At 46.2% G+C, this 11466-nt stretch overlaps 2 protein-coding genes across 2 annotated transcripts; both read left to right on the plus strand.

Moving 5' to 3' along the window:
• LOC147993083 (uncharacterized) lies at positions 1 to 3064 on the plus strand. Its single transcript, XM_087533386.1, has 4 exons — positions 1 to 149; positions 275 to 468; positions 794 to 861; positions 2982 to 3064. Exons 1-4 carry the CDS (start codon positions 18 to 20, stop codon positions 3062 to 3064), a joined length of 477 nt encoding a protein of 158 aa, XP_087389512.1. The 5' UTR covers positions 1 to 17.
• Positions 3065 to 5906: 2842 nt separating this feature from the next.
• Positions 5907 to 9420, plus strand: LOC147993084 (uncharacterized). The gene is made up of 3 exons (XM_087539214.1): positions 5907 to 6597; positions 8288 to 8851; positions 8966 to 9420. Exons 1-3 carry the CDS (start codon positions 5907 to 5909, stop codon positions 9418 to 9420), a joined length of 1710 nt encoding a protein of 569 aa, XP_087395340.1.
• Positions 9421 to 11466: the final 2046 nt, after the last annotated feature.

Consider the following 11466-nt stretch of genomic DNA (forward strand, 5'->3'; position numbering starts at 1 on the left):
ATCGTCATCGATCGATCATGGCGGCGGCGCTTCGACTACAGGCGGCGGCGAGGATGCTCCAGCGATCTCCGGCGGAGCAACGGCTCCGGCTGCTGCCACGGCTCTTGCACGGCGCCGGTTCACCGTCGACCCCCTCCGCTGCTGCCGAGGTACGTACCTACATGCTCCATCATCTCACGAAACTAAAATAGACAAAGACGTACTTTTTCTCATTAATTAAAGCCTCGTATATACAAGTACTCACTCGTGCTGCGTTGCGTCCGTTCGTCACCAGAGGCTCTCGTTGGTGCAACTGCACGACAGGCAGCAGGAGCTGTCAGAGGAGCTGTACCCCGTGCTGCTCGAGCTAGACAAGAGAATACTAGGCAAACACCACAAGGCCACCGGCTTGATCTTCCACACCAGATACTCGGATCTGCTCGGGATCGTCACCAAGCACGTCGATCCTAGACCAAACGACTCCAACTGGTACGTAAGTATGGTACATACTACCTCTGTCCTGGTTTATTGGTCCCTTCATAATTTATGCCAAATTTTGATCAAAGATTTAAATAATAGAATGTTAATGCATGTCAACAAAAAATATATCGTTGGATTTGTATTTAAATTTAATTTTCAATAATATGATATGCATAAATATTTTGTTAGTTAAATTTATGGTCAAAATTTGGCACGAAATACAATGAAGACCAATAAACCAAGAGAAAGATAGTACATACATACATACACACCTATTTTCTCTGTGCTCTTGTTAGTTAATCAGTAGTCTTTTCTTTCATATGCATGCTTGCAGGCGGTGGTTTCGAGCCAAAGTGATATTGTCCAATGGGTGCGCATGGTTGGTGGGTCTGGGTTTCCTACATTGCATGTGCTTCCATGATCTGCTTGCGGAAGAAGAAGAAGAAAATGATGTAGATAAAGAGGAGTGATAAAATTTCATATATCTCGATTGGTGTCAGGTCTTTAGTTGCTCTATAGTTTATACATCATGTTTTTATCATTCAGGTCTTTTCTGGAATGCAAGGGATCTAGGAGATCCTCACACACAAACCTTTATTGCTAATTGTATTTGACATTATAACTTTACTTTGGTTGGTGTATCTCTGAAACTAAAAAGCAATCTTTTACATATATGTTTTTAAACAAAAATTAGTGATCACACTAATTTTGAGTGTATTTTTTGTCCCGCTGGGTGTTAATACTAATGCTTGTAAGGTATTAGATTCGAAAATGAAGTTGGCATTTATTTTGTTAGAGCTCTGGTAAAACATTCAAACAAAATAATGAAGTTTGGGAAAAGTTTTGGTGGAGCTCAGGCTCCATGGCACCCGTCTTACTATTCATGCGCTTAAATCATAATTTAAAGTTTCAAAAAATTCTTAAAAACATACACATGAACATAGAGATGGCCATCAGGGGCTCCATAAATCTGCTGTGACCCTCCAGGGGCGTGGAGCATGGCGGGGAAGAAGCAATGCTAGGGAGATGGACGTGCACGGTACATGACGCTGTCGACACTACCCTCGTGGTGGCCGGAGATGGCAAACGGTCTTCGGATGCCTTCAGCGCCACCTTAGGATCCGAAGTTAGGATTAGGAGTGTAAGCTATGTTGTTAGCTCTTTCTAACAACCTCAAACCCCCTTTATATTATTCCCGCGCTTAGGAACTGGACCAAAACCAAGTAGTTGGTTCGGTGCCCCCGATCATGGCACTTATGAGGGAGTTGTCGGCTCCCCTTTACCCTCTCAGTTTGTTACAACTGGAGATTAATTCCAACACCCACCCCTTAATCATGAGGTTAACAAACATCATAAGCCCACTCTCAATAGAAATAACGCAAGGTAAGGTGTTGCAATGACCAGTGAAATGCTACTGAACCTCAGTGCCTACAGTACATCATTCTATTTTGGAAAGGACGATATATTGCTTTATGGCTGTTAGTTCATTTAATGGTTCTTGTTTCTATGAGAAAAAGGCTCCTAAGCCTATGTCAGCAACACCATCATAAAATAATGGGTGGTAAGCCTTTAGTAAGCGGAACCGCAAAACTTATAAATACAACATCTTATGTTTGATCCTAGAATCTATCTTTCACAATGCAGACATAATGTCAATGTCTTTGGCAACACAAATTGACTAGTTGTTACTCGCATAGAGAACTGTGTGATCATAGTCGCAGTGAGTGGTTTAGAGATATTGTGTACCACTCTTAACTTTGGAAATAATGTTATTTCAACATCTTGACATGCCAAAAATTGCATATGATGATGCCATGGTTGTTATTTAGGAGCTTTTCCATGATAAAGCTCATTGCGCGAGGTGCGGATGTATCATGACGTCAAATTCTGAATATCCGTATACCTCACCAAAACAATGTCTGACTAACCCACAATTATGAGGTTATCAGACTCATTATCGACGAGCATGTAATAATGATCGCCTTGCATATACTACAAAGCTTGATAATGGCTTTCTAGTGACCCAATTCTGGTTTAAACAGAATTTTGCCAAGAATCCCAATCATAAATAAGAGGGCGCATTCATACTTAATACGCAAGGTGCTTCTGACAGCTGAAAAATGATGAACCAATATTATCTGATCTGTTTAAAATTTCTTCTCCTTGGTCACTAAAATGTCCAACTTCATCACCATTAGCCTTAGCAGCATGTGATACGGAGTACTGGCGCACAACGTATTTCTTTCATATTCTGTCCATGTATGTCATCATAATATGAATTTTACTTTGTCTCGATAAATCTCCATGCAATTAATGCACAAGATAACACCAAGATCATTCATGTCATTATTGGAAGATAGAAAACCTCTTGGTTTAGATAATAAGCTTTTCATCTACATGAGGGAGAGAACTTAGGGGCTGTTTGGTTTGCAGCCACATATTGCCACACTTTGCCACACCTCAACTTAGGCAAATTTGACCAAGTTAGGTGGGTGTTTGGTTGGTGAGTCTGGGGTTCCTACATTGCATGTGCTTCCATGATCTGTTTGCTGCAACAGAGACTCCCGCGGAAGAAGAAGAAAATGATGTAGATAAAGAGGAGTGATAAAATTTCATATATCTCGGTTGGTGTCAGGTCTTTAGTTGCTCTATATAGTTTATACATCATGTTTTTATCATTCAGGTCTTTTCTGGAATGCAAGGTATCTAGGAGATCCTCACACACAAACCTTTATTGCTAATTTTATTAGACATTATAACTTTAGTTTTGTTGGTGTATCTGAAACTAAGAAGCAATCTTTTACATATATGTTTTTAAACATAATTAGTGATTATACTAAATTTGAGTGTATTTTTTGTCCCGCCAGGTGTTAATACTAATGCTTTTAAGGTATTAGATTAGAAAATGAAGTTGGCATTTATTTTGTCAGAGCTCTGGTAAAACATTCGAACAAAACAATAACATTTGGAATATAGTATCTGTTTGTGGGTCTGCTCTGTGAGGAGAAAGATGTTTATGTTAGAGTGTAGAACAAAACAATAACAGTTGAAGTTTGGGTGCCGGCAATTGTATCAAGCGAGTCAACTCTTTGCAAGTCTTTTGTCTTTATTTTGTATCATTTTGCTAGCTAAGCCCCTTCTTGCTAAGACTTGATCTGGTCTCTATGGCTTGTACTTTGTTAGAGCAACTCTAGCAGACCCCGCATCCGGCCGGCCCGCAAAACGCGTTTGCGGTTCGTGGAAAACGGCCTTTGCGGGCTGGCTCGGACCGCCGCAGATGCAGACCCCACATAACGGATCCGTAAAAAAAGATATTTGTGGAATATGCTCTTTTACGGGTCGGCTTTGCGGGGTCTGGTCTGGCGCAGCTACTTCCGGCCCGGAAAATCTAAATTTGATCCAACATAATGCATTTCTTTGCTTTTTCAACAACATTGGATACATAAGACGTCACCAAGTCTTTGCTAAAATAGCAAGTCCAAAGAAAACAAGAACCACAAGTATGCGTTTTAGAAGATTTCCAACTTCCATAACTCCTCCCACTAGTTGAAGCAATATCTTCTCTATGCATTCATTGTTGATCTGCGGATTCTTGATCTTGCATTCTTCATTCTTCATCTTTGGTTCAAAAGAAGCAGACGTTGCTTCCCCTCTAGTTGCACATGCTGCATCATTGCCTTCGATTCTACTAAGGAGTGCATCAACATCTATTAAGTTTCTTTCTATCAATAAATCAATGTATTGACCTTCCCAAAACCAAAATGAGCATCCATCTTCCTACACAAAAGAATGACCATGTTCGAAATGAAGATCCGCAATTGAACCAAAGAATGAGCTACCCAAGTGCACGTACCCCGTCGTTTTCGCATTTGAAGAACACCCATACGGGGTGCTTCGGCGCGGCCGAAGTAAGCCGCAGCACTGTCCGCGTGCAGTCGTCGCACTGTATGAGCGGCAACGGCGAGCCACAGAGCCGCTGCGCGAGCGTCGAGCCCGATGGACGGCCGGACGAATCCATGCCCGCAAATCGTTGGCGGCGCCGAGAGGACGAACCTGTCCCTGCATGCGGTGATGCGCCCTTACCGGGGCTGCGGGAGATGCTCCCCGACCACTCCATTGCTGGGCGCAGCCACCAGCGAGCGGCAAAAGCCAAATCCAGCGGCCCCACGATGAAGTGTCGCAGATCCGCAAATCCGGCGGCACGCCAACGCGGAGGGGGGGGGGGGAAGTCTCATGCGCGTAGCGGCCTTTCGGCGTGCTCCTGCCGGTGGCTTTGGCCGGAATCTTGGGCGGCGGCGCGAGGGGAAGAGGAGAAGTGGTTGGTGGGGAAAGCGCGGGCTGAAATGTCCCCCCCCCCCACCCACCAATCACTCCCGCTTATATGCAGGGCACCGCAGCCGCGAGGGGGAACCCCGCGTATTCCTGGGTTGGGGTCGGGATTTTGCCGCGCCCCCCGAAATTTTTGTGGGCCGGGCGAGATGCGTGGTCTAATCGGGCAGGTTTTTTTACCCCGACCCGCATTTTGGCGGTTATTTTGCGGGTCGAGGCGGGACGCGGGGTTTGCTAGAGTTGCTCTTAGGCATATTCCAATAAGATCAAGCATGTATGTTAAGAGAGCTCAGTTAGAAAAATTAGTAACTAAACTTTGCTGAAGTTTTAGCGATTCAACTCTATGGCAAGTCATCCCATCAAAAAAAATCTATATGCGATGTCTCTGTTAGTCTTCATTTTGTATACATGCATCAGTAATGAACAGTTGTAGCTTCTCCTTGCTGAGACTTGATCCAGTTTCTATCGCTTCTATATATTTTTCTTGGCATATCCTGATAGGAAATCTCTTCTTTCCCACCGACTGATTTTGCGTGCGCGTAAGTCGTCCTCATCGCTTGCCACGTGCCCCGGCCCGAGCGTCCGCCACCTACCTTTATCCAAAGATGAGCGCTGCTCCACCACCCATTCTTTTCCATCCCAGCTTCTTCTGCTTCCTCCCACGCATCTCAGCTCCTTTGCTTTCCGCTGCGTGCTGCTCCGCATGGCCTTGCGAGGAGCTCCGCTACATCCTCCTACACCATCCCGCAAGGCCGCTCATTGCGTGTTGCAACAGGACTCAGGGCCACCGGCGCTACTTTTCTCATCCCAATCACCGGCGCTGCAAAGTCGGAGCCATTGCTTCTTGTTAGAATTAGAGATAGATTGTAATCTCAACTGTTTATCCTCTCTCTCTCCCGTAACAACCTTGGTCTCTATCTCCTTGTACCGAACCCGTATCCTAGCGATCGGGCAAAACCTTGGACGCCACAACAAGGGCTCTTCTTGCCCTCAATCAATATAAACCCACGCGACTCTATACGGAGAGTAGGAACGCTTCCATCTGACATGGTATACAGAGCCATCCTCTTTCCATCTATCTAGCCAAAGCTCCATCGATCTCCAAAAATCAGATCGCCATGTCCTCCTCGGCTCCCGTCGCCCTCAACCTTGGTGCGCCACCTGCCAAGAAGCTTACCAAGGGGAACTTTCTCCTATGGAAGGCTCAAGTGATGCCGGCCTTGCGAGGAGCGCAGGTCACCGGCCTCCTAGATGGAACCGACGCAGCGCCCCCGAAGACGGAGGAGCAGCAGCAGTCGGACAAGACGACGGTCACGGTGCCCAATCCCCTCTATGCGCCATGGCTGTCCAAAGATCAGCAAGTTCTCAGCTATCTCCTGAACTCTCCGTCGAAGGAAATCCTCGCCCAAGTTGTGAGTAAAGAAAATACCTTTGATTTATGGACTGCTATCATCACTATGTTTGCCTCGCAGTCTCAATCTCGAATCACGAATTTGAGAATTGCTATCACCACCACCAAGAAGGGCTCCATGTCAAGCTCCTCCTACATCGCCCGGATGAAAAATCTGGGGGATGAACTTGCTGCAGCAGGCCGGCCTGTCTCCGATCCAGAGATGGTGGACTATGTCCTTGCCGGCCTCGATCGGGACTATGATCCGGTCGTGGCGGCGATTGGCGCCGTCAAAACCTCCATCACCATCGACGAACTTTTTGCCCAGATCGCTGCCTTCGATCAACGGGTAGAGATGCTAGGCGACGGTCCAGAAGCTAGCTTCAACACCTCCGCGAACCTAGTGTACAGGGGGCGTGGTCAGCCTCGTGGAAGAGGGCGCAGGCACGGCAACAGAGGCCGCGGTCGAGGGAGACGCTCGCCCTCCTCCTCTTCTTCAAGCGGCGGCAACAAGAGAGGTGGTCGTCCCCAACAACAGCAGCAGCAACGTCCACAACACCGGGACTATCCCGAGTGCCAAATATGCCTCAAGCATCACCGCGGAGGAGCCCGTGAGTGTTGGGATCGCTATGAGGACGATGAGTATGAAGAAAAGGAGGCAAACGTCGTCACCGACTCCTACGGCGTCGACACAAACTGCGGACTCCGGTGCCACTAATCATATTACAGGAGAACTCGACAAGCTGACCGTCAGAGACAAGTACCGTGGACATGACCAAGTGCACACGGCAAGTGGATCTGGTATGAAAATCACTCACGTTGGTAGTTCAATTGTTAAAACCCCCATGAAAAACTTGCATCTTAAAAAAGTTCTATATGTGCCCACAACATCAAAGAATCTCCTTTCTGTTCATAGATTTACCCTTGAGAATCGTGTTCTCATTGAATTCCATCCATATTTCTTTTTGGTAAAGGATTTGGACATGAGGAGAATACTTCTTAGGGGCAGATGCGTGGGAGGTCTCTACCCGCTCATATCTTCATCGACACCATCAAATAAACAGGCTTTAGTAGCTGTCAAGCCTTCATCGTCAAAGTGGCATAGTAGACTAGGTAATCCTTCATCAGTTATTGTTAAATTTGTTCTTAGCAAGAATAATCTTCCGTACTCTCATGAGTCCAATATTGAGTCTGTTTGTGATCCATGTCAACCAGCTAAAAGTCATCAGTTCCCATATCCCATATCTACCAGTATTTCCACTGCACCATTGCAACTTGTGTTTTCAGATGTGTGGGGACCAGTCCCCACCTCCGTTGGTAGACACTCATATTATGTTAGTTTCATCGACGACTACAGCAAGTTTACATGGATCTACCTCCTCAAGAAACGATCCGAAGTATTTCAAGTTTTCAAGAACTTCCAAAATCTTGTTGAGCGCAAACTAAATACTAAAATCATCGCCATGCAAACCGACTGGGGAGGTGAATACAGAAAACTAAACTCTTTCTTTCAAGAACTTGGCGTCTCACATCATGTTGCATGTCTTCATGCACATCAACAGAATGGCTCCGCTGAAAGGAAGCATCGCCATGTTGTTGAAGTAGGGCTAGCTCTAGTAGCAAATTCATCTATGCCACTAAAATTCTAGGATGAAGCCTTTTTAACTGCTACATATCTCATCAACTTACTACCCAGCAAAGTCATAAATTTTGAAACTCCCATCACACGCCTCTTTGGCACCTCTCCTGACTACAATTCGCTACGTGTTTTTGGTTGTGCGTGTTGGCCCAACCTTCGACCATATAATACACGCAAGCTCGCTTTCCGTTCAAAGAAATGTGTGTTTCTTGGGTATAGTCCCATTCACAAAGGAGTCAAATGCCTAGATGTTTCTACTGGCAGGGTCTATATCTCTCATGATGTAGTATTTGATGAGTCAGTATTCCCTTTTGAGTCCCTTCATCCCAATGCCGGAGCACTTCTCAAACAAGCAATCCTTCTTCTTCCACCACATCTCCAAAACTCTAATCATGGGGGCGACAATTGTACTAATCCAACTGATGATCCTACTAGTAGGACTGTGCCTCCATGTGTGCATGATCATGCAGCAGAAAACGGAGCAGAAATTGGTGGAGAAAATGATCAAATTTTTGCAGAAAATGAGCCTATATTTCATGCACCAGAAGAGGACAAAGCTGGCGCGGAGCACGAGGTGGATCTGGAGTCACCTGGAACTCCTGTTCATCTGACTGCCTTGGATCAGGTGCGTAGATACGCGCCGAGCCACGCGCCTGGACTCCTCCTGCCGCGCCAATCAGCAGGCGTCGTGTCGTCATGTGCGGACGAGCCGCGCCCCGCACTGCGTCCCACGCGCAGGCAGGCGACAGCGACAGACCTGGTGGGGTCCGCATCGGGATCCCCATCTCACGCGCATGCGCCAGCGATCAGCGGAGGGACAGAAGATTCGGTGGGGTCTGCGTCGGGATCCCCGTTCCATGTGCGCGCGGCAGCGACCAGTGGCGGATCTTCTGCAGCCATATACTCCAGTGGATCAGACACACCTCAGGCCACGGGATCTGCTGTGGAAAGCGAGTCTAGGCGCTCTTCTGGATCTTCTGAGCCGGAGCCTTCTGCGCCATCTCCTGTAGCACGACCAGCACACGCACGTCGAAGTCAGCCCCAACAAGTTACAACTTCACGTGTCATGACTCGGTCGCAAAAAGGTATAAGAAATCCAAAAATCGGAACTGATGGTACTGTTCCATATGGTATGCTGTGTATCGCAGGAGAACCAACAAAATTGGAAGATGCACTTGGGGATCCCAAATGGAAAAATGCAATGGATGATGAATATTCAGCGCTTATGAGGAACAAGACTTGGCATCTTGTACCAGAAAAAAGAGGTAAAAATATCATTGACTGTAAGTGGGTTTACAGAATCAAGAGAAAAACAGATGGCTCCATTGACAGGTATAAAGCTCGTTTGGTTGCAAAGGGTTTTAAGCAGCGCTATGGTTTGGACTATGAAGACACTTTCAGTCCTGTTGTCAAGGCTGCAACTATTAGACTTGTGTTAGCTATTTCTGTGTCCAAGGGATGGAGCTTGAGACAGCTATACGTTCAGAACGCGTTTTTGCATGGTGTTCTGGAAGAGGAGGTTTACATAAGACAACCACCTGGGTATGTAGATAAAAGGCACCTCATCATGTGTGCAAGCTGGACAAGGCACTTTATGGCCTGAAGCAAGCACCAAGGGCATGGTACTCAAGGTTAAGCTCTCAGTTGAGGCGTTTAGGCTTTGTTGCATCTAAGGCTGATACTTCATTGTTCATCTACAACAAGGCAAACATAACCATTTTTGTACTAGTATATGTTGATGATATTATAGTTGCAAGCTCATCGCAAAGTGCTACTAATGCCCTTCTGCATGATTTAAGCTCAGAATTTGCTTTGAAGGATCTTGGTGATCTACACTTCTTCTTGGGCATTGAGGTAAAGAAGAATCAAGATGGCATAGTACTAAACCAGGAAAAATATGCCACTGAACTTCTAGCTCGTATGGGGATGAAAGATTGTAAGCCTTCACCTACACCACTATCCTCTTCAGAAAAACTTTCAGCTTTTAAAGGTGATCCACTCAAATAGGAAGAAGTCACAAGGTACAGAAGTGCAGTAGGAGCCCTACAGTATTTTACATTGACAAGACTAGATATTTCCTTTGCTGTTAACAAGGTTTGTCAGTATCTTCATGCACCCACTACTGTACATTGGACAGCTGTTAAAAGAATAGTACGGTATATAAAACATACTGTGAGTTTAGGCCTTCAAGTTAAACGCTCCAACTCCACTCTTGTTAGTGCCTTCTCTGATGCTGACTGGGCAGGATGCAGTGATGACAGGAGGTCAACTGGAGGTTTTGCAGTATTTTTTGGTTCTAATCTTTATCTCTTGGAGTGCTAGGAAACAAGCCACAGTATCCAGGTCAAGTACTGAAGCTGAATACAAGTCATTAGCTAATGCTACTGCTGAAATCATTTGGGTTGAATCGTTGCTCAATGAATTGGGGATTAAACAACATCGTGTGTCATGTTTGTGGTGTGATAATCTATGTGCCACATATCTCTTTGCAAACCCAGTGTTTCATGGCAGAACCAAGCATATAGAATTTGACTTTCATTTTGTAAGAGAAAGGGTTGCAGAGAAGAAGTTGGACATACGATTCATTCCCTCCAGAGACCAAGTTGCAGATGGATTCACCAAAGCCTTGCTAGTCAAGCCATTCGAGGAATTCAAGAAGAATCTCAATGTAGGATAGTTGAGATTAAGGGAGGGTGTTAGAATTAGAGATAGATTGTAATCTGAACTGTTTATCCTCTCTCTCTCTCGTAACAACCTTGGTATCTATCTCCTTGTACCGAACCCGTATCCTAGCGATCGGGCAAAACCTTGTATGCCACAGTGTTATCTCCGAGCTCGGAGCTCTGTCAATGGCGAAGACACACACACACACGCGAGATTGAACCTTTTTGTTGCAGCGCGCTGAACTGCTGCGTTTTCTCCTCTCTTTATTCACTTGATGAACGGGAAAAACGGATCAAGAACAGCCCCCACTACTGGATCGTGCCATCCCACGATCATGGGCGTGCTCATGCCGCGTGCTAAGGGCCTCGGGATCGCACATGTCGCGTCCTCAGGCACTGTCTAACTGAAACGAGTAAATCGCTAACTGACGAAACTGAATAACTAACACTACAGCCGCAGCTCTAACTGAACTCCAGAACTGCACGGCTCTAGCGATCTGTCATGCTAGATTATTTGCTAACAATCTCCCCCTAAGCTAGTCGTGACAAAGAACCTAAACCTCAACCATGCCGATGCACGTGCGCAGCTCCAAGAACCGCATGCGCCCAAGTGACTTCGTGAAAATATCCGCGAGCTGATCGCCGGTGGCAATGTGCTCGACCCTGATCTTCTCCTCCTCCACGCACCTTCGAATGAAGTGGTATCGAACGTCAATGTGCTTTCTTCGGTCGTGGAAGACGGGATTCTTGCACAACTGGATCGCCGACTTGTTGTCGACGAAGACTGTGATGACGCTGGCCTTCTCTTTAAGCAACTCACCCACGAGCATGCTCAGCCAGATGCCCTGGCAAGCCGCGGTCGTTGCGGCCACGTACTCGGCTTCGCACGAAGACAGTGCCACGATCTTCTTTTTCTGCGACTGCCATGTGATCAGAGCTCCTCCGAAGAAGAAGATGTTGCCGGACGTGCTCTTGCGATCGTCAAC

Source organism: Triticum urartu, chromosome 1A (genome assembly GCF_056163025.1).
Source record: "Triticum urartu cultivar PI428250 chromosome 1A, HENAU_Tu73, whole genome shotgun sequence".
Taxonomy (NCBI): Eukaryota; Viridiplantae; Streptophyta; class Magnoliopsida; order Poales; family Poaceae; genus Triticum; species Triticum urartu.